Below are 23109 nucleotides of genomic sequence, written 5' to 3' on the forward strand. Positions count from 1 at the left end.
TAAATATGAAATGAACTTGTACATGGCAAATAAATGCCGTAAGAAAAGCTGGATTTCTCTGTGTTCATATAATATTATTTCCCCTTTCCTTAAGCAGAGAAACTTACCTTTATGTCACACACGTTTGATTTCTCATTTGCCATTCTTGTTGTTTTATTAAGATTTGTGTTTTATAAAGTTGCAATTGCAAAACACATCAGTTTAATTTAATTAATCTCAGTACCTGAAGGTTCCTACACACTATAATGTGTTAAAGAATTTAAAAGGTTCGGCTTCATTGTTTGCTATTTGATAGCTTGAAAGGTATGCAAAACTATGATTTCAGATTCAGCTTATTCTCAGTGGTATCACTAAGGAAGATCATACTGAGCAGCGGGACTTTAATAGGTTTGTTTGAACCCCAGGAAGTGAGGGGAAAAAAAATCCCAGTATAATTGGTTCGTTGCGGCATGTGAACTGCCTTACGAAAAGGGAAGTAGAGTTGTAGTTGTAAAGTGAAACCACAGCTATAAATAAATCTAATATTCTGCAGTTAGAAACCACTTTATGTAACCAAGATTCAGATTTTGCCAGCAACAGTTCTTGAAGCTCAAATCTGAGTGTTTTCCCTGAGAAGCTGTATCAGTTAATACTTATTAAATTAGTCAGTTAAGTATTTTACTTATATGTTTTTATTTGCTTTTCACAATGTATGACTCTAGACATCAAGCTGCCAGGTTCAAATTATATTTGATGATTCAGTTTTTATTGTTTTTAAGTATCTGTAAAGCAAGAATGTTTGCATTCATTACTCAGTTTTTAAATTAAGATTAGAAAAAAAAACCCTTGCTTTTAGAAAAAAAATGCATTATATTACTCTAGTCTTTTCTGATTTGCATTTAATACAATGTTTCATGCCATACACAATGCTAATTACTTTTATATTGCTGGTAAATTTCAAAATTAAATTTGGGAGCTTTTAGGAGTCAGCTGAAATAACAGTCGTAATGGGAGTTGCTTGCTTTGTATGTTATCAAGTTGATCGATTTTTAAGTTTGATTTTGTGTGTGTCTAACACCAGTACAGCATAACTAATTTAATGCCAGAGCTGTGAACTATACACTGAATAGCTCTGTGTGGGCTTTGTAGTCTACAGGGATATCACATTATTAGCAATCATATCTGCTTAGGCAAAGCTGGCTTCTACAGATGGCTGCTTTCAAGTGCAAATGAACTGGTTAGACGTGTCTTGTTTAATACATACTCAAGATTCACAAATGGGTATTGATTTTTTCAACCAGTGTTTCTGATAGCAATGGAAATGGATTAAATGGTCTCTAGAGAATTTAAAGGAACACTGTCACTTTTAATTAACTGTAAACTGGTAACAAAAATACATAAACTGGCATTAGTGTGTCAAAATGTATTTAATTAGAGAAGTCTTTGTTACTTTGACAGTGTGCAATAGAGTGCTGTAAGAATCTGCATTGTTACTTGTGGAGGTCAGTTTTTTCTACAAATATTTGTGAGTAATAAATCTATCCAGCTGTAAAATGTCCCTGTACCTGTGCCTGCAGCTTACTCTTGCTGATGATTTTTACAGCACTGTTTTATTAGTGTTTATGCCCTCAATTACTCTAATTACTCTTGACTTTGAGCATTATTAGGATCTTCAAAGGAGTGAACTACTAGGACTACTTGAAAGTAAACCTTTTACAGTCTAAACAAATTTCTGGGGGAGGGGGAGATGCAGAAGCACTTGCAAAGTCCTATTTAGTATTTATCAATAGTGTCATATGGGATAAGGTCAATTACTGTTGCACTATATATTTATTGTTGGGGCTATTTTATCTGGCATTTTCTGTAGTCTAGCATCCCTGGTGACAACATTTAAATAAAGAATGGCAGCAACAAGATTATAGAGCTTCTAAATTCCTAGACGGCAATATGGAGGAACACATTGCTTTACAGAGCAGGTTTTGTGAAAGAAAGGTGTCTTAAGTTAACTATGAACCATTAATCTGATCTGTTCTACTGCAACTAAGGTCATTAGTTAACAGCTTTCCTGTAATGGGATCTTAGCATGCCACCACTGTGATAGTGTCATTGAGAATAATGGCACAGTGAGGTCTTGCATGGAAGCACTTTCTCCTGCAAGAGAAAACTTCAAAACAGGAATGGTTATTGAACTAAAGCAGAAGCTCTCAACTTTTCCATGCTGTAGATCACTTTTCAAGATAAATGCTTCTGCGGACCACCTCCCGCCCAGTCTGTCAGTCCTAATGCCACAGCTTCTCTGTAGCATCTATAATACAAAGTTTAATTACAAGATAAAGATAGAAAAATATAATAAATTCTAGTGTGTGGAGTACTGATATTTAATAGATTCCTTGCCTATTTTCTGCTCTCCTTAAGTACAGCATTTTCATAATGAATTTCCTTTTCATGTCTCTGGTCTACATGCCTTCCCCTCATATCCTGGTTTCACAGCCTATATCTGCTTTTATATCTGTCCTTCTGAAACAAATTTCTTTTAAAGGAAATTTCTGACAGAAAAGCTGAGCCTGTATTTTGTGCTTCTCAGTCCTTCATTATCAGGTTGCAAGCAGACAAGAGAGCCCCACTCGAAGCATGAGCCATGTACAGGTGTGACTTCTGCATAGTGTTCCCATCTTTCGTCTTGACAGTACTCACTTGTCCTTTGCTGGAGCTGCTCAGAAGTGGTTCACACACCTGTTTAATAGCCATGCTGCAAACTATTGCCGATCACCCTTTCCAGCAATAATATTTTAGATTCTTGCCACCAGTGTTTGCCATCTGCAGGTTTTTTAGATGAAGGAAAAAAAAGTCTGAAAGCGAAAAAAAAAAAAAAGATAAAGGACACTAACACAGCTCCTATAGTTTTGCCAATATTTACAGATTTACCACTATATAATGTAGATGGCATTTAAGCAGCACCAGTTCAGTGGAGGTTAAATTAATTTTGTATGTATTTTATATTTGTGTAAAACCAAATCAGGTTAAACCGAGGAGTATTGTGGCTGACAAACTCTGAAGCTGAAGTAGTATCATTTCTTTACCAAAATACCATAAAATGTCTAATGAAATAACCCATTTTCCTTTTGTCTGGTGTTTTTACAGGCTGCTGGAAAATACAGACAACAAGGCAGAAATTACATAGTGGAAGATGGAGATATTATCTTCTTTAAATTTAATACACCTCAACAACCCAAGAAGAAATGAATATCAAATATTGTTCATTGCTCACAAATAAACTGTGCTGATTCAGGAAGCATATGAATTTTTACTTAGGATGGAATATCTGGAAACAAAAAGCATACAGTTTCTACCTAGGGAACTTCCCCTCCCCCCACTGAAATTATTCTTGTTTGTTTTGAATTAAAATATGGCACCTCCAGCGAACATGCAAGTTCACTAAATGTGAACAGCTTTGCATTTCAAACGATTAAGACCCTACTCCAAATTGTAGAAGCTTTTCAGGAACCATATTACTCTCATGATACTTCATTAATCTCCATCATGTATGCCAAGCCTGACACGTTTGACAGTGAGGACAATGTGGCTTGCTCCTTTTTGAATCTACAGATAATGCATGTTTTACAGTACTCCAGATGTCTACACTCAATAAAACATTTGACAAAACCAGCCTTGGTGTGTTTGGGGATGTCTGTATTGACTGACTGTGGTGTGCTGAATGCGATACGGCACCTGGTGGATGCTGATTACAGAATTTTTAAGACGTGTACGATACAGTAACTGGCAGTGTGGGGCAGCTGCAATTGTATCTCGAAAGTGAGTCTTTCATGGGAATCAGAAGATTAGGATGCCAATGATTTGTCTCAAAAAAGTTAATGAATCTGTAGATGGACGTTCACAGAAAGATGATACTAAGGATAATAAGAATGATGCAGTGTAAATTATTTTTACTGGAGAGAGCAAATATATGTGGAAAAATCATGTTATCTTTGAAGCTTTTTTTCTGAAATTATTTTGAAAAAGTATTTCATTCTTGCCTTGAAATTATTAAATTGTGGAAGCTGGAGCGGCGGTGCCTGACGGTGTGTGTTGTCCTCTCAGGTCTTGTTTTCAGGCCAGCGGAGGGTGACACAGATAGTGTTGTGAAGGCAGGGGTCACACTGTGCTGGGTAGGTAAGTCGTTCTGCTGAAAAAAAGGCTGCAGTTGTGTGTACTTTTTTGTCCCTCTAACCGTGAGGGAGTTCAAGTCTCTCTGGATAATGCAGAAGAATAAAACCAAGGTTTTACTTCTAATGCAAGCTGTAAAATTGCCCATACTTGCAGTATGTTTAAATTTAATTAAAACAGCCTGACTCTTTCTGAAGTGTCTGCCTGTCATTTCAGCTACAGATTCAGTGGGGTCACGGCTGGGAGAGATGCTGATGCTACCCATGGCTCGTTGGTGTGCCAGACCTCTCACGTTGCTGTGATAAATTTGCTTGCTATCAACTTTGAAAAGGCAACTTATCACTGGCTAACCTCTCCTCTGCGTGTAAGATATTGGGAGCACTGGCCATGTCCTGCTCAGAGGCTTCCCTTGAGATGCTGCCGTTGAGCTTCATTGCTCATTTCTGAGAGTAAGACATGGGTCAGCCAGAGCCACGAGGCTCATTGTTGAAAAGTTGGCATCATGCCTTTAATTGCACTGAAAAGAAAGAGGGAGGGCAGATGACTTCAGTATGTGGTTGTTGATTTTATTTTAAAGAGCATCTCCTTTTTTGTGGTGGCAGGAGGGAGGTGGGGAGTATTGTAAAATAGGGAAATAAGGATTTCTGTTGTTTTTGGAACCCTTGAAATTCTCTCGAGCCACGTCTCTGGTATGGCTAGTATTTGTTCTTGGTGATGTTTTGATGTTATTTAAATGAGAAAAATAGGACCACCAAATTTTGTGTTACAAGTTTCCAAAAGAAAGTGGAGCTTACCTGTTTCACTTAGAAGTCAGCAAGGTGCTAGTAACAGAGAAGGACTCACGTTGGGGTTTAGACACAACAAAAGGTGAGTGAGGAGTGGAGTCTGTGTTTTGGTGATAGAGAAGTAATGTCTTTACTGCACTAATACCTGCTGAAACATATTCTCTTGTCCTGTCTGAGATTTGTTCTGGTTACCAAAGGGTCCCCTTGCTCACTAGTTAGTACATAGCAGTGAAGTTGTTAGAAAGGACAGCGCAATTAGTGGATTGCTTTGTATATTTGCATCTCTTATATTTAAGAAGCTGTATTTGTTTAGATTTGAATGTGTGTACTTCGTGATACCTCCCTGTTATAAAAATAAAAATAGTTTAAAATTGAATGTTGTTCTTGATAGGCATGTTCTTCTTATGTTATTACAGTAGTCTGAAAATAGAAAATATTTGCCACATCTTCTTAAAAAATACATATTCTGTAACATTTTGTGCTTTAGCTTATTGATTTGCCTGAATAGTTTATCTGTTCAGCTGTTTTAAGTTGTGTTCTTTTAGCTACTGAAGCTAGTTAGTTGTCCCAGAATAAAACCAGGTTTTAGTAAAAGGAATAATAGGATAAACTCTGTTACTCCAGCCACTGGTGACTTGTGGCTCCTGCTACGTTAAATGTGCCCTTTGTGTTTCTCCTCCATAGGTCTGTGCATTTAAGATGTACAACTCCTAAAACTTTCTGATACATGTAGCAAGAGTCAAGCACTCCATTTTAAATAGAAATGTGATTTAATTTAAGCCAAACACACGTTATTTATGTATTTAAACCTGCACGGGTGACTCCAGGTGCAATGTATCCACCCTACTGGCATTTACTGTTTAAGGGAAAAATGCAAAATTTGCCTGCATGCTTTTCAGTAAAGCCTGCGTGATCTGCGCTCACGGGGGATGATAGTGGTGAGTAGAAGGAGTCTTTTTGTTTCTCCAGCTGAGAAGGGTGAGAAAACATTGTATGCACTGCTCTTCCAAAATACAGAAAGTAGGGTATTTTGTGAATGAGGAGGAGCACTAACTCTTCCTCTGAACTTGCATTTCTCAGTGCCTAATAACCGTGGTGTTAATGACATGTTTATGGGATTAAACAAATGTGAGTGGAACAGGGAAATTGCTGCTACCTGTCTCCAAACTGGCCAAAAGAGAGTGCCTGAAACTGAGGTGGAGGGAGTTGGTCTGGAGAGCAAAGCAGTTGGCTTGGAAGACCCCATGTTCCCAGAGCACATATGTGAGGGGCTACCTCGGAAGAGTTGCAGGCTGGTCTCAGAAGGAGTTAGAGTACGAGTTGCACTTCAGTCTCAAAAGAGAGCCAATTTGCCGCAAGATACCCCAAGGGATACCCAGTTACCCTGCTGTGAGACTCCTGTGCAATGCAGAGCAGAGCAGTGAGTGTGCACGTGTGTGGTGTGAAGAGGTGTGATCTAGAGATTCATTTTTAAAAGTGTATTCCTGGTAAAACAAAAACACTGCTGTAGGCAAGCAAGCAAGGACTTACTGCTGTCTTTTATTGGCAAGTATCAATATGAATATCTAGGGGATGTGCTTGGGCACCCTGATATGTGACATTCTAGACTACTAAGAAGCACATAGAATGGAAATTTAGCCTTTGGAGACTATTTGCACCCATGTGTACCTCTCATGTAGGATATTGTTTTCTGTCCTAATCGGCAGTTCCCAGAAGAGCACAAGGGGAGCAGGCACATATATCATATAAAACATAGTATTGTTCCCATAGTATGTTACCTAAAGTAAGAAAGGTGGTGGGTGTGCTCAGTGGTCAGTTATGACCCAGAAGTAGCCACTGAACTGTCTGAAACTCAGGTGGGTTTATCTGGCTATTTGAAAATTGAAGTAAACATTTTAGCAAGACAAAGGCCACCAAGACGTAGCTGGCCATCTCTCAGCTGCCATTTGAATGTCTTTGGGGTCAGAATATTCCACAGAGAAACAGAAGGATTTCTGTGTCTCCATAAAACAAATATTTTACATGGTTTCAGCTGTGCATTTCTTGCCACTAGATGATGTGGATGCTGAAGGTTGGCAAGGGTTCAAAAAAGCTTGGACAAAGCCACAGCAGAAGAAAAGGGGGATTAATTGGGGAAAAAAGCCCTGGTGTTAAAACAAAGGTATTACCTCTGCACTCGGAGTGTCCCCAAGTCCAAATTGCTGGGTGCTGGGAGAAAAGGTTCTATGTGTACTATGTCAGTCTGTTGGCCACTGTCAAAAGCCGGGATGCTGGGCTGGGGTGGCCTCTGATCTGACCCAATATCACCATTCTTTCCAGCTCTCCGAAGCTACTTTTCTTCAGGGGCTATCCCCAAACACCAGCACAACCTCTTTAATGTGATTCCCAGGTCTGCATTTTGATTACAATCTTTACTTAAAAATAATATTGTCTTAATTTCATGTTTCTTTGCTCTTTCATTGACTGTGTCCAGTCCTGTAGAGGTGGCAGCATTATCCTCATTGTGAAATGCCTTAACCTTTCCTGAAGGATCCTGTCTTACCTGCTGCAGGTTTCCATCTACCTTCTCCCCTTCATCACCCGAGATCACCCTTACCCCTTCCCCGACCGCAGGGCCTATTTGATCAATGAGCCTGTATGTCCGATCACCTCCTTCAAAAATGCTGTAAGCCGTGTTTTCCTTTCTCCTCCCCAATGGAACAAGTTTTTAGCTGGACACCTCCCAGTGCTTATGTTAATGCTGCTTGTGACTGCCTGACAGTGCCATGGGCCAGGGCAGCCCTGGTGTGCCCCGCACAGGGCTCCCAGCCAATAATCTGCAGAGCTTCAAACATATCATGACTGCAATTTCTTGCTGCAACACTTTATATTCTTGTGGCTGCCTGGCTTGTTCAGACTGTCCTTGCAGAGTTCTGTGGGTCCTTACCCTGGTGGTCAGCAGTGATGCTGTGTGCCTGGTTCCATCAGTGTTTCTTTTACCAGGGGCAGGATAGGATCATAAAACTGAATTTTGAAAAAGCAGTGCACACAATGAGGTTTTCCTGTTTAAAAAACTTAAGCTAAATTTTAACATTTCTCTCCACTTCTAGTTCACAGAGGATGACGGGGTTGGGAGTCGGGGGGGATGTGTGGGGTGGTGGTAGAATAACTAGAAGTTAGTAATTGTTTAAAACTAATTATCACTTGTTTTAATTTTTACTCCCCTCACACTAATTCCATATGTTTGATTATGCTAATCTACCATTTCACTTCAATTAACCAGGAAAACCACCAGAGGCTTTGAGAAATTAGTAATCATCATCATCATCATCATCAAAGTAGTGGTATTCATCACAATATCCCAACAGATGAAAATTGTGGTGTGCTGGTTGGGCTTTGAAAGTCTGGAAGTGCATTCTGTGTTTCAACTCTGTCTTTGAAGCAGTTCTGTCTTGGCTTCTATCTATAGGTAGTTCTCGTACCTGATCCAAGGGAACAGAGCCATGTGGCAGCGTGTTGCATATTGTGAAATAAGTTACATGTGTGTCCTTGCCATCATAAACCGATGATTTGGTACGTGCCTGCTCATCAGAGCTCATTACAGCTCGGTGCTGTTACACAATGCCTGTAGCGTTTTATTTTCTACACACACAATGTATGTGCTCTGCACTGAAAAACTTTATCAAATGTATAGAAAATAAAATCTGCAGCTGTGGCAAGAGCACATACGATGTGTAAGTTAAAATATGTGCACCCGAGTCTTGGAAAGTGTGTGGGAGAGCGCATCCAGGCTGGCTGAACGGGAACACGGGGGTTTCCCTGCCCGCCGTGGCTCGGCCGCCGCTGCGGGAGGGGAAGGTCTTTGGCTTCAGCACCGCTGGGCCCTACGGGGCAGGAACTCTGTGCAACAGGGCAAATTTAGGAATGTGAGATTATATATGTAGCTTTGTCCATACGCAGATGAATAAAATGCCAAGGGCCATTTTGGTGAGGGTAAAGGTGGAAGAAATATTGGTCTGTGCCGACAATGGTTTTATCTGCAGTAACTCAGACCCTTCAACTCAAGCGGAGCCCAGTGCGTGGTGCCAGCAGCGATCCCTTGCCTCGCCTCCAGGTCTGGCACTACAGCTAATTTGAGCCTGGACTTGAAAGCACAGAATTTAATCCTTGTCCTCCTGGTACCTCTTACACTGAGTTCACTTGCTATGTTCCACTGAGCATAGTAATTATGGCAGCATGCAAGGAGGAGGAAAGCTCTGGAGAGGGATTTGGGAAACCCATTCGCAAGGTCCTTTGCCACCTCATGGCGGTGAACGCACAGAGGAGCTGCTGGCACCCCAAGCAGAGCCTGAGGTAAGCACGTGTTGCCCCAAGTTTGGTACTCGCTCCTGACTACAGAGAGAAAAAGTCAGACTGCACAAGAAGATCCATAAAGTTGAATTTATGGTAAATGTGTCGTAATTTAAAGGTTACCAAGGTCCTTATTTGACAATGAGGAAGGCTGTTGCCCACATAAGAATGGTCCTGGGAGCTAGCCAGAGCAGCAGTGTGGTCTCCAAGGGAGGACACCGTGGCTTGGTGTGGGGCTGCCGCAGCCTGCCCCAAAGCACAGATGGGATGGAGGAAATGCAGGTGCCCTGCCCCAGGATGGGGACCTGCTCCCCTCTCCTTTTCTGCTAGGAGAACTCACCTGTGCCGTGCAAGGACAGAACTAGCTCTTTACAATGGGCTCTGATGCTGCTAAAGGGCCATCTCATCAAATTCATCAGCAAAAGATGCAACATTCATTTTCCTTTAAAAATTGCAGGCAAAACCTTTTAGCTGTCAAAGAGTTAAACTTCTTTAAAGACTGAATTGTGTGCGAAGTATCTAAATTTGTTATAAATCCTGTTTAAGTTTCAAAGCACAGCATTATTGGAGGTAGCAGTAGTAACATCAAACAGCCTTGATAAGATCAACAAATTACTAAGTATAATTGTTTGTGCTGGGGTGTGTGCAAAGAGATAAATAGCTTATAAATTAAACACCAGTGCCTGAGGGCGAGTCATTCATGAATTCAGAGCTGTCCTGACACTTGCAAGCAAAAAGTAATTTTCTCTTAGTTCAGTAATTATGCAATTCAAGATCTAAGATAAGCAATCAATGCTAGGTGCGCTCGCAAAGGTAGAAAGGTGCTTCAGCTACTGGAGTTTCCCATACGTTGATTAGCAAGAAAAGTCTGTTACTTGTCCCTTTAGTGGGAAATTCTGACCGAGGTACAATTCTTCAATGGGATAATGAAGACTTGCATAATAAAGGGATTAAAAATAGACCCAGGGTCAGGGGTTTTCTGATATAGATTGGCAGCACTCTCTTGGCTTCGACAGAGCAGCACTAGTTTATACTAGCAAAAATCTGGCCCAAATTATTATTATTATTAAAGAAAATCAACAAACACCCTGTGATAACTGCTGTTCATCATCCAGGCTAGTGCCTGTTTCTGAGAGGCACCTGGCACCTCACTGGCTGTGCTGCAGCTCATACACTCTCAGGCAGGGTCGTTAGAGCCCCTTCCTGACTTCTTCATAAGACTCTGCGAGCACCTTGGCCTAATCAGGATTTTCCTAAGGACAGAGAATAGTAGTGTAATCTGTTAATGTAGCAACATCATCTTGATCTGCTTTTATTTACTAATGTTTTGCAAGCCATTAAATATTTTTCAGCCAAATTCAGATAGAGATCACACTGAAAAAATCATATATTTAGGAAATATGTTGTAAATCTCACAGCTGCTCACCAATAGTTGGTGCTGCTATAAACTCTTACAGTTCAGGGGGCAACTTGTGTAACCTACAACCTTCCTGGCCATTTGAATTCCAGATACTTTTCACCCTATATTTCTGTGGAGTGTCTTTGTGGGAGAAGAGTGGTGAGAATCCTTCTGAAGAAGGGCAGGCAGTCTGACACAGCCTTTAGACTTTAGACACAGGCAGCTTGCATCGCTTGACTCCGGGCTCTACACTGATGAACCAAATGTTTGCAATCATCTGGCTACACGTACACCACAAATTAAGCAAGGATAAATACTAATCAAAATAAAAAAATTTTTTTTAAGTCCCTCTTCACTTGTCACGCAAGGATGAAAAAGTTTATCCAAAGATATTTTTACTTCCTGACTGGCAGCCAAACCCTGTGTCCTTTGTTCTTCTGGCTTAGGTTCATGCCCCCCGAGCAGCGGTGTCCGACTTGTGGTCCCCAGGAGGTCACAGGGCTGGTGTGTTCTGGGTTGCCTGGAGGTCAGTCTCATGCCCAGCAGTGCAGTGTGTAACCTCGCTGCACAGGGGAGTCCTGCCCAGACTGCAGGAAGGACTTTTCCCTCGAGGAGGAGCATCCGTATCTCCCTTCCTGACAATCGCAGCTCCCATCCCTCCTCCTGCAGACCAGGACCCAGTGGTGAGTGAGACAGAGCCATGAGGACTTCTCTTAGGTTGATAAGTGCTGGAAGTCTGTGCAAGGCATAAATAAAGTTTTCAAATTCCTACCTAGGAATGGCTGCTACTTAAGCCTAACCATTGATATGTTTATATTTTTCATAAATTACAGTCGGATCCTGCTTTTATGTTTTTAGAGCCATTTACAGAATGAAGTCGTTCAGCTGTCCACTCTCCTCTGGGACAGATTCCCTTACTCATCAAGGGGACTAACAGGGTATCGGTTTTGTTCCAAGTATATATATATATATATATATATATATATATATATATATAAGAGAAGTGTCAGAATAAATGGTGTAAAATTATGTGTACGATGTATGAAGTATATATTCTCAATAGGTGACACCTTCTTCTTGCCACATCTCCATCCCTCTGCGTGCAGCCCGGCAGTTGAAGGCTTCCCTGAGTTTTCCAAAGTTCCTGGCAGCCCTTCTTGTGGCCCCAGCGAGACAGTTACCTGGCATCCAGGACTTTATCATCAGGTAAGGACACTTCTCCTATCACAAGCCACCTTCTTCATCCTGCGTTGCAGATAAACCCTTTGCCTTTGGGAGGTTTGTGTCTAAACCCAGAGTGCTGGTTTGAGATACACTTGTGGAAAGTGTTTAAGGTCAGCCCTGGCTACACTGGCAGGTGCCATTCTGGGAACAGAAGAGGAATGTTTAATTTATATTTACTGTGTAGGAAAAAAAAAAGCTGTAAGTGTGCTCTTTTATTCCAAAATAAAAATGCGTTAATGACTGGAGTGTTTAGCACATTGGGGATGTCATTGTTTTCAATTACGTGCCATTCTGAAGGGAGAGCTCAGATCCTTAGGCTGAATGGAGATTTGTGCTGCAGCTATTTATGCTTTTTAAAACATTTTCTTTACTACTTTAAGAGAAAACTGTAAAATGGCAATAATGACATATTATTACAAGTAAATTACACTGTAAAATAGCATTAATATTGTGGTTGAAACCTAGAATTTGAAATAAGATGGAAATATTCATTTTCACGCAGCTTTTGTTCTTATCAAAAGCGATTTGGATTAGGAAAGAGATTTACTTAGCGCCTGCGCTTGCAGGCGAGTTAATGCTCAGTCACCTGGTTGCAGGCCAGGCTGTCAAGCTCATCTGTCCCAAGCCGCCACTGGAGCCTTGGGCAAAGCCTGGCACGTTCCAGGTTGGCACGAAGCATCTTGTGTCCCAGAGGGAGTGGAGACGCTGGAAACACAGCTCAGAAAGAGCAGTACTGTGTGTGCAGCGATGCTGTGGGCTCTGTCCCTGGGGAACAGGGCTCCCATGGGAGCAGGAATAGCCTCAGTTTTGTCCCCACAGTGGAGGTGGATCTGTGTCACAGCACGTAAAATCCACTCTTCTCCCACCTAATGAAGTAAGACTAATAGGAATTAGAAATTAATAAAACAAAAGTGGGTGTAAGATAGAAACTGGGGACCCTGCACATGGGGAGAGTGCTGAACAATTTAATACTCCATTTCGTGAAAATTGTCCCTTGAATTTGATAAGCCTGTTCTTTAAAGGTCAAGGTTTTGTTGGGTTTTTTTTTTCCTTTTGGCTTTTTTTTTCCCTTTCTGCATGGAGAAATTTTGCACTGTTAAGTTCTGCAGAAGATATCCTTTAGAGGCATAGATAGAAGGGATGGGGTATCAGACTGCATTTAAGGAGTATTTTTTTCTGGGCTTTATTGGCATTAAAGAGTAAGGAAGAAGATCACAGAATCACTAGGTTGGAAAAGACCCCCAGGATCATTGAATCTAACCATTCCTATTGAGAAGATAAGTCACTTTTCTCATGATTTCAGTGTGGACCTACATTTCCAAATACCTTTGTGTCTCCTACATATCCTACAGCAATGTTTGCTCACATCCATCACCTACCTTTCAAGTAGGAGATGCTATTGTGCATGTGACTGGTGCCACCTGCAAGGCCCTCTGAACTCCTAGTGGCAACGGGCCTCAAATCCTCCCCTCTCTTCATGCTTTGTCCCCAAACAACAGTCCTCCCCTTCCTCACACCTCAGGAAAGTGCAGCCAGCTCACCGCGTGATCTGCCCACCACGGCACAGCAGCAGCCATTTAGAATCATAGAATCACTAGGTTGGAAAAGACCCACGGGATCATCGAGTCCAACCATTCCTATTAAACACTAAACCATGCCCCTCAGCACCTCATCCACCTGTCCTTAAACATCTTCAGGGAAGGTGACTCAACCACCTCCCTGGGCAGCCTGTTCCAGTGCCCAATGACCCTTTCTGTGAAAAATTTTTTCCTAATGTCCAGCCTAAACCTCCCCTGGTGGATCTTGAGGCCATTCCCTCTTGTCTTGTCCCCCGTCACTTGGGAGAAGAGGCCAGCTCCCTCCTCTCCACAACCTCCTTTCAGGTAGTTGTAGAGAGCAATAAGGTCTCCCCTCAGCCTCCTCTTCTCCAGGCTAAACAACCCCAGCTCTCTCATCCTCTCCTTATAAGACATTTGATGGCCATGGGATAAAAGGGAAAATCCCAGGACTCCAATCGCCTTTCTTTTGTCACAACAATTATTAATTTGTATTCCCATCAGCACAAAAAAGAGTAATAAACGTAGAACTGATCCCTCAGGCAACTTCCATTTGATGTGAGGCTTCTAGCACTTCTTATCTCTGCAAAACTGAATGATACTAGACATACAACATCTCTACATGTGGAATCACCAGTATTTGTATGATGCTTCTTTGCAGCAGTGATACACCTCTGGTTTTTGTCTACGCAGTAATTTTGCTGTGGCACAGATAAAATGAGGTGCCAGTCGCTAAACGCTCTCTTGTGCTCCTTATGACCCCAGATGGGGGGTTTCAGCCACTGATGGTGTCTGTAGGGAACAGGATGGCAGGGCAGGCCAACAAGTGCTACTGCGATGCTGCTGCCGTCCTAGCTCTGATAGTTAAGCCCCAAGCAAACCTCCCTCTCACCAGGATAAATGGAGGTGCAGGGAGGTCCATGATACCACTGCCAAACTGCTCCTGGTCCTGCAAACAGCCTGTTTACTCCTGACCTTCTGATACACAGGGTGCGCTGGGAATAAGCCAGTTACCATCGTTGGAAACACCTCTATTCGGTAATTGGCAAACTGTAAGAAAGCGCATTTGGAAAGGACAGAGAAGCACCTCGACCAGCAGCCTCTCACAGCTGCATCCTAGTCCCTAGCCCAGTGTCTGGGAGAGGAGCTGTGAGCATGGCACCTCTGTGCTCCTTCCCACCCCTCCTCGTATTTCTGCAGTAAGGAGGAGGTGCTCCTGTGGCAAATCAGGTAGTGTTAACATTTCATATGAATTTTAAGAGACAGGAGCACCTTGAAATTATGCCTGAGCTCTTGAAAAATAAAAATAAAATCAATTAGGACAATGACAGGACTCTGAGGAAGCTGAGTAGCCCAAGGGCTGCCTACAGTGGTTAGAGGCAGCTCCCACCATGGCTCAGGGAGATTTCAAGAGGCTCCTGCTACCGTGGCTTTGCCTTACTCCCCTGCTTCTGGCATTAGTTGCTTTAAATCTGGTTGTAGATATTCTGTGTTCTCCTGACAGCGTGGTGGTAGTGGCAATGAATTCACAAAGCTGAGTGATGCTCAGCCTTGCACATGCTCTGCTGCTGGGCCACTGTTCCTGCAGGACCAGGTGTGTTTCTGATGGGTGAGTGACTTATTTGGCAAATTCTGCAATTTTGAAACACTTCTCAGAAATATCTTTAAATGCGCCCTGAGAGTCAAGGTGGACAATAAAATAACACTTTCAAAATTAAAGAGCCAGTTTCTGACCAGCCCATGAGACCGATGGCAGTTGGTGCCTGAGCAGGGCTTGGGACCTGGCTGGGGGCCACAGCTCTTGGCACACGTGTTGGTTCCCTTAGGCGTCCCCACTGAGCACCTACCCATGAAAAAATCCATCTCTTTTGTCTTTGCAATACAGCAAGCAAAGAGAAATACCCATCCATCACACTATTGGTTCCATGGGAACCCTTTGGATATAGGAAGTGACAACTAGGGATCGGTTTGGGAATGTGGAGTGTAAGAATTTGATGCTATTGAAAAAAACTCAAACTTTAACTGGTCAAGCAGGTTTTGAAAATGTCTCTAATAAGAAATAAAACCAAAAGCATTTTAACAAAGTTACCTCAAAATAACAGGGAGCAAATAAGCAAAAATAATCACGAGAGGTCCAGAGGTAGGAGAGAGAAAATGTTGTCTAGATCTTCCCTACCAACAGAAGAGTTTTAATGCTTCATATCTACAATAACCAAAAAGGAAGAGAATCAGGCTGATTCTGTTATGGTTTGCAAGAAAATGCAACCTTAATGATAATCCCACTGTATTCAGTGAAGGTGTTTTGTGCTTAGCATTACAGATGTGCCTAAGTCTTTGCCTAAAGATGAATACATTTTTACAAGAAAATTAAAGATATTCATGCTTTAAATCTTGGGTATCCTGGTTAGTTAAATTGGGGACCAAGGAAGCTTTCCTGGGTGAGAATCGGAATAGACATATATATCTCAATTATTTAAATATTTAAACAGATTTTATATTTACCAGTGCTCAAATGATGAGTGAGTATGTGGGAAATGCAGTGAAATATTACAACGTTTGTAACACTCTTGTGTATTTAAACAGTTATGGATTTTGTTCATGAGCTTGGTTTATGAGTCTGCGATACCCACTGTGCGTTTGCGCTTTCGCTTCTTCATAAATCCATGGAAACTTTTCAGAAAAGTTTTAACTACAACGTGTCAATGAACTATAAAGGAAAGGTTTATTTTGTATATACCCTCTTTACCTGAGGTCCGTGGTTAGACTCTGCATTAGAGCTTCTGGCTTTCATGTGCTCAGTTCATGCTTTTGATCATGCCACTCTTTGCACAAAGCTGAGAGAATTTCTGCTTCATAAAGAGGAAAATACAGACACGTTTTGATGTCTATAGAAATGCATGTTTGCTCTTATTTTAGAGGCAGGGGAACTTAGGGTTCAACATCTCTACAGTTCTTCCTAGGTCTCTGTGCAATCAAAGTTTCCAAGGAGAACTTAATGGGGAACAGAAATCATTTGGTTGTGGTGGTGATGGTGTACTTGATAGATTTTTTCTTTAAAGGTTGTACACTGATAAAAATAGTAAGTAACCTAGTCTACTCATAACTGCTTCATCTTTAAGTTCATGCAAGTTTAGGGAGCTGTAAGTGACTAAAAAGATGAGTGGCTTAAGATTCACTGAGTGATACTGCAAATACAAGAACTGAAATACCAAAGGAGTAAAGGATATATAGACCTTTGCCCATTACATCAAGAAAATGAAAAAGTTAGGAAAGGGGAGGGGGGATTCCTGTGCTACATTTTTCAAGTCCTACTCCAAAAGGGGTAACCAGCCCATTAGTATAGGTGCCAGGAAGCTCGCTTTTGTGACATCTCGCCAAACACATCTACTTTCACTGGACCATAGAAAGATCAATCCTGTCTGAAAACCACCCATTACCTAAGACACCTAATTTATATTAGAAGCTCACTAAAAGGCACTGTCTGGCCCCCAACCTTCACTTCCAATGATAAAGAGGATGTTTTACACCGTATGTGACACTTAATCAAAACCGATATTCTTTAACAAACCCTTAACCTCTAGCACACAGGAGTCATATGAGGCCAAGGGACAAGACACAGATCCAGCTCAGGGTGGCATATCCTTTGATTAAGATGATACAGATTTCCCATTTTTATCAGGGTTACGGATTCTGGATATATCCCTTTTTGATTTGTCAGCATTAAATTTCAGTAGAGGTTCAAGCCAAAGAGAGACCAAGACTAGTTCTGTCTTCAACTGCGTATTAGGAGATAATTTCTCTGAATCCTCTGCAGTAATGATCCTCAGATCTTCTGATCTTTCTGTAAGCAAGTTTTCCTGGGAACCTGGATTTAAACTATGGCACAAACCTTGATTGCATCTGGGTCCTTTCTTAAGGAGGAGTATCTAAATACACTTATTCTGTGAACCCTGAAATGGACCTTTTTTTCCCTTTCCTCAGGTCTTTTTCAAAGAGGCAAAACTTCAAGTGAGTTCTTTCACCCTCCCTTGGATTTCTGGGGCAGGAGGTTTTACCTACGGAGTATACAGTACTTTAGACAGGGATTGCAAACTTCAGGGGGTTAGACAATTTTCACTGCCTGCAGTACATTGGAATCTCAGTATAGTCGACTTTACTCCTGGGTGGTTTCCCCTCCCCCCCTTACTTTTTTAAGTAGCCCCTTGTTCTAGCATTTGTATGTGGCTGATTTGGCCTTGGAGATGCGTCTCCTATTGCCTGACATGGTGGTAAGTTTGGCTGTTTTCCTTCTTTTTATTCAAATTTTTAAGTTGGAGGTTTAGGTTTTGTTAAGAACGTGGCTCTGCTGAAATAATTGCTCATGGTTATTACTTTAAAGTAATGTGCTGCTTGATTATTAGTGTGTAAAGATGATCTTGGAAAGGGTTTTGGTTTTCAGCTGCGTGTTTTTAAACACTGAAATGGCACATCTGTTCTGCGAGGCTCTGTGGTTGGCTGGAGAATGGTTGATACGGGCTCACTTCTGCTGAATGCTTGATATATCCTTGCCAGCACCCAGAAATGATTCTTATTTAGATTGTTTTCATTTTCATGATTATTATGAATAAGTTTATAAGAAAATTGCTTCTTGTTAGGAATTGCCTTCCTCCTACTTTTTCCATAGGAGCAAGGAAGACCCACTGTCCTTGCAGAGAAGCCCAGATCATCTACAAATTTCTTGAGCAAAAAAAAAAAATGGAAGGGCAAGATTTTGCATGATTTGGGATGCAAAGAATAAGAGAAAAGCAGGATGCATTGGTTCTCAAACATTTCAGCCTTTTTTTTTTAAACATCATAAAGGAAGAAGGGGCAACATATATACACTACTTTTAAGAGAGAATTTCAGTCTTAGAGATCTGTAATCGTGTTAAATTATCTTTAAAGGCAACTTCTGTTTGGTAAATGCAAAGCTGACCAGTAAAAATCTGGAGGACTGAATCTAGTTATAGCATGTTGCATATATCAAAGGTCAGCCTTTTATTTTGTCCCTTGGCTTTTAAGATTTCATTAATAAACAGAAGCCTAATCAAGAAGAAAGACTCGCATCTCAGCTGCTCACTCACAGTTCCTTACCCATCTTGACTTCTTAATCAAAAAATTAATTTGGCCTTGAAATCTTTTTTTTTTTTTTTTGCTAAATTTCTTCAGATCTAATCAGGATGTGCTGCTGGAAGCAATCTTTCACTTAAGATTTCATAGAAATGTAGCTAGAGAAACCATGTCACTTCCTGCATCAAATACATCAAAGTTGTTTGAGTTGGGTGTTTTTTCAAAGTATGTGTGTAAAGTATGTCCTGTGCCTCAGTTTTGGTCTCTCTGCTCTGAGGAAAGAGCGTGTTTGATTTCTTCTTTCTGCTGGTGGGTTAATCTGCTCTACTGCAATGCGGTTTAAAGTTAATAAATTCCCAGGGAAGGAGGAGCAGACCCTTCCTCCTGTGCAATGTGCTCGGATGGGGGCTGGCAGCAGTGGCAGCATGGGGGTTTTTGCAGGGCTGTCACCTGTGTCGCATGTGGTACAAAGGACAACCTCTTAGTATCATTGTCTAATTAAAAGACAGACTCTGCTGTGACTGTTAACTTAGTACTACCAGTAACAGTTAACTACAGCTTCCAAATATGAGTGCTTTATGGGAGAAAGGAAAAGGTATTCTGGGGGGAGCCTGTGCAGTTTTACCTGGGATGGAGAGCACTACAATCGCGTAGCTGAGCTGAACAGGTTTGAAATGGTCCTCCTGCAAGGAACGCAGCAGTGAGACACAACGCCTGCCTTATTCCTAACTCGGGCATTTGGTTTAACGTTCCTTGTGTCCTGGCGAATACTTTTATTCTCTAACAAGATGGGAGGGTAGTTAGTGTTTCCAGATTTAAAGCTTGCTGTTGCAGAGATTTGGTTCCAGAGTTCACAGGAGGAAGGTGCCTCGAGGGAGCTGAAGGGCTGGATTAAAATATTTAGCAGCTCGCTCAGGCTGACATTTCATATGGGGTCAGTTAAAAGCTGTGCAGTCCCGTTGCAAAGCACCAGGTTTGTGTTTCATTTTAAATGGAATCTTTTTAAAGAGTTTTATGAATGATGGGGGAGAGTTTTCATTTTTTGATTTGTTTTAAACCCAAGATTTGTCCCCAGTGCTAAATACCTTGCCCCGTGAGGACGGAAATCTCGCTTGGCTCTGCTGCACAGTTGCAAACCCTGTTTCCCACCCCTGCCCCACGCTGTGGCTTCAGGTTCTCCCTGCTGATCCCCAGTGCTGGGATGTGGGGGCTCCTCAGGGGCAGAGGGTTCCTTTGAGGCTTTTTTAAAGCAGATTTCAGCCTAGCTGGGGATAAGCAGGCATGCCAAGTGTCCCAGGGCAGAGCCTGCCCGCGGCCGCAGGCATCCTCACCCATCGAGTCTCCTGCAATCACTGTTCCATCCATTTATTCCCTAGCTGAGGTCCTCAAGGGCTGATGACTCTGGGATGTGGGGCACCACCGTGTTTGGGGCTTCCTCCTGCTTCATCCCAGGCATCTTTATCCCATGGCTGAAAGTAAGTACAGGATACTGAGTGATTGGAAGTCACCCCTTGCTCTGTGAATGGGGGCTGCTGTGAGGACAGGCTGTTGGACTTGAGTCCCTTTTCTCTGCTCTTGCCCCTGACAGGAGCTGCCAGGGACTGCCTTTCTGTTCTCTGATGCTCCTCTCCTTGCTGGCTTTGCAAACCACCCAGCTACGTGAATTCTGGGATACACAACTTCCTGCATGTGCCCTCTGCTTTGCAAGGCACAAATCAGGAAATAAGTAAAATACCCCCTGTCTGTTCCAGCAATCACAAAAGTGTCCACTGAGCATGGACTTTTGTCCGTCTTCACAGATATTAATAAAAAAAAAACCTCTTTCATATTTGTCCAGAAAGCTAGCTGGAGATCATTATAGCTGCATGCTCTATGGGAGCTTTAAAACTGGTGAGTATGAGACACCTGGTAAAACTTTAACAATATATAATTAGATCTGAGTTGCCTATTGTCTGAAAAAATATATTGAATTACTTGCCATGTTTGGCCCTGGGATTAGATTGTAATACAGAATACTGAGAGTTTTGAGAAAATTTAGGAATGAAAATACAAACCATCTTGACACAGACTAATGGGGCAGAGGGGGAAAGGCTATCTTAAATGCTGGCGGTGGACCAACAGCAGTATCTAGAAATTAAGTCCTAAATCAGATTTGTGACTATCAGCAGCTTGTGATGAATGCTGTGTGGGGTGAGGAGCAGCTCCAGGTTCCCCATGGTGTCCTGGCTCACTGCAAGCTTTGTAGGTGCAATCTTCAGGCTGACTCTGCTGGCACCAGCCCCGTGGCAGTGTGAGCTGGGCAGGGGAGCTCAAGGAGAGCTGCTCTGCTTACTTTGCTCCAAACTTCCTGATGGATCAGATGAGTGGTGAGAAAAATAAGAAAACTGATGACATTGCTAGGAAGGATTAAAACATTTGCTGATTCCCAGCTTGGGCATGCAGCTACAGCCCCACTTGTGAAGGAGCTGTACCTCCCTCCACAGCTTGCAGGCACACAGGTTCAACAGACCCCTGTGTGTTGGAGGAGGATGAAGAGCTTGGGTCTTGCAAAACAGATCAGGAAAACAATTTAGGGCACCCCTGAAATGTATCATGGGCCCGTCTATAGCTGGTTGATGGATGTGAGTACCAAGAAGAAAGCTAATTCATTTCATGGGAGACATTGTCTGTAGCAGATACAAGGCTATAAAAGATGCAAGCAGGTCACCCCGGTGCCTGAGGAGGAACAGTGTCGCTGAGGCCCAAAACACCTGTGTGCCATCAGGCCTTGGCTGCGAACTTCTCTGAATCCCCATCACGAGTTTCCTTTCACTTCCACTGCTAATTGGCAGTTTTTACCCATTTTTTTTTCATGTGGAGTGTGTTAGTACAGGATAGGGTTATTATCAAATTAATTAGGAGCTCCCTCCAATTATTCCTGCTGTGCCTGACGGGCTCTCCCTGTTCCCCCCAACGGGCTGATTGGCTACTATAAATTCTCAGGCTTTAAACGACTGAGCGATGCTACAGGCTCATTATCAGCCCTGCCTCGCTGTGCTCCCCCACCTCATCGCCTCCCCATCGATGCCGGCAGTGCCTGTGGGTTTGTCTCCCTGGTGCTGGTGAAGCACGTGGGACCCAGTGAGCCTTGGAACGTAACGGGAATTCACATGCTGCTCCAAGAGGTAAGAGTGGCTGCCCCTGGCTCAGTCCTGGGGAGTTTCTTGCATGTGCGAGCACGGTCTTCAGGGTGATCCCACACGTGGCAGGGCAGGGGTAGCTGAGCAGCACGGCTTTAGCAGGGCAATGTGACAGGAGGGGATGGGAGGGTGCAAATAGTTTGGAGAGGTTTATCCCAGCACTGACGTTGCCAGCAGTGAGGGAGAAGCAGCAGTACCTGGTGTCATGAACAGCCAGCGGAGGCTCTCTGGCAGGGTTCAGGGATTTATATACTGGATCTTGCAACATACAGAACCACAAAAGCAACTAAGCCAACCAGGGTGTGGAGATTTGCTTAATTGAGAAATAAGCACATAGTTGTGGGTCAGTGACTACACAGCTGATTGGCTGAGGCTATTTTATTTTGGAATAATTTACAGTTGTTAAATGGATTTGCAAAAGCCTTAATAGTGGTTATTAAACTATTGACTTAGCTTGACGTGTTTAGTGTAGTAATCTGTGTTTGTGTTTGTCACCGTGATGAGGCTGCTGGAGCTGGGAAAGGTGCTGAAGCGCTGTCAGCGCCAGGCAGGGAGCTGTGCAGCCGGTGGGGCTGGGTGGGCAGCGCTCCTCCTGCAGACCAGGGAGGACTTCAGCAAGGTGCTTCAGATTTTATCTGGGTCAGAAACAACGCTTTGCTTTCCGTAGTTACAAATTCATGATGTGCATCCCTATTATCATCTACTCCTCCCATACAAGGAATGGCCTTTTTGCACCTGTGTAGAAGCAAAATAATTTTTCCTTGTCTTTGCAATGAATAACTTCACATGCAGTACCTGTCGAGTGGCCTTCTGGCCAGCAGTTCAAAATGTTACACATTCATTTACACCACGGTGCAGGATATGTTAGCTAAGGATTACAGAACACGTGTTTTACAATGCATAGAAATCCTTGCAAATTAAATATCTCCAACTCATTGTGTCTGCGGTCTGCAGGTGATTTACAGAGAATTTCTATTTTCTTTTTATTGTTTTCTTTTGGATGACGGTTTCAAAAGGTCGTGGATAGATACCTAAAAGATGGATTCTGTTTTTTTTTGCTGTCTAACCCCTAAAATGTGCGCAGTACTGTGTCGGGCTTGCCTTAAACTCTGTTCTGTGGGCTGGCAGCTGTGTGTTTGGTACAGAGGCTTTGTTAGGAGAAACAGAGCTCCTAGACATTTTACAAAAAGCTTTCTTCTCCAAAATATCAGTTGAGGACTGAACTCCAGTAAGCATTAACCAGGACGAAGGAATGCTAAACAGTCAGGCTAAAACCAAAAACCAAATAAAGACATGCTTTTTTGCCTTCTAGACTTTCACTCCCTCATCTCAGGCAATGTTATTGTTTCAATAGTTACCTAGTTAGCCAGAACCCCTTCCCAGGGAGACAGGACCTGCATTTCAAA

At 42.4% G+C, this 23109-nt stretch overlaps 1 protein-coding gene across 1 annotated transcript in view; it reads left to right on the forward strand.

The window, feature by feature from the left end:
* The window catches only part of OLA1 (Obg like ATPase 1), a 96462-nt gene extending 92817 nt beyond the window's left edge, over positions 1 to 3645 (forward strand). Inside the window, exon 10 of the mRNA XM_069861099.1 lies at positions 3121 to 3645. Within this exon, the coding sequence (XP_069717200.1) occupies positions 3121 to 3222 (102 nt within the window). The 3' untranslated portion in view covers positions 3223 to 3645. The remainder of the gene's footprint in view (positions 1 to 3120) is intronic.
* The last annotated feature ends 19464 nt before the right edge of the window (positions 3646 to 23109 follow it).

The sequence above is a fragment of the Phaenicophaeus curvirostris genome, chromosome 7, assembly GCF_032191515.1.
Source record: "Phaenicophaeus curvirostris isolate KB17595 chromosome 7, BPBGC_Pcur_1.0, whole genome shotgun sequence".
Classification (NCBI taxonomy): domain Eukaryota; kingdom Metazoa; phylum Chordata; class Aves; order Cuculiformes; family Cuculidae; genus Phaenicophaeus; species Phaenicophaeus curvirostris.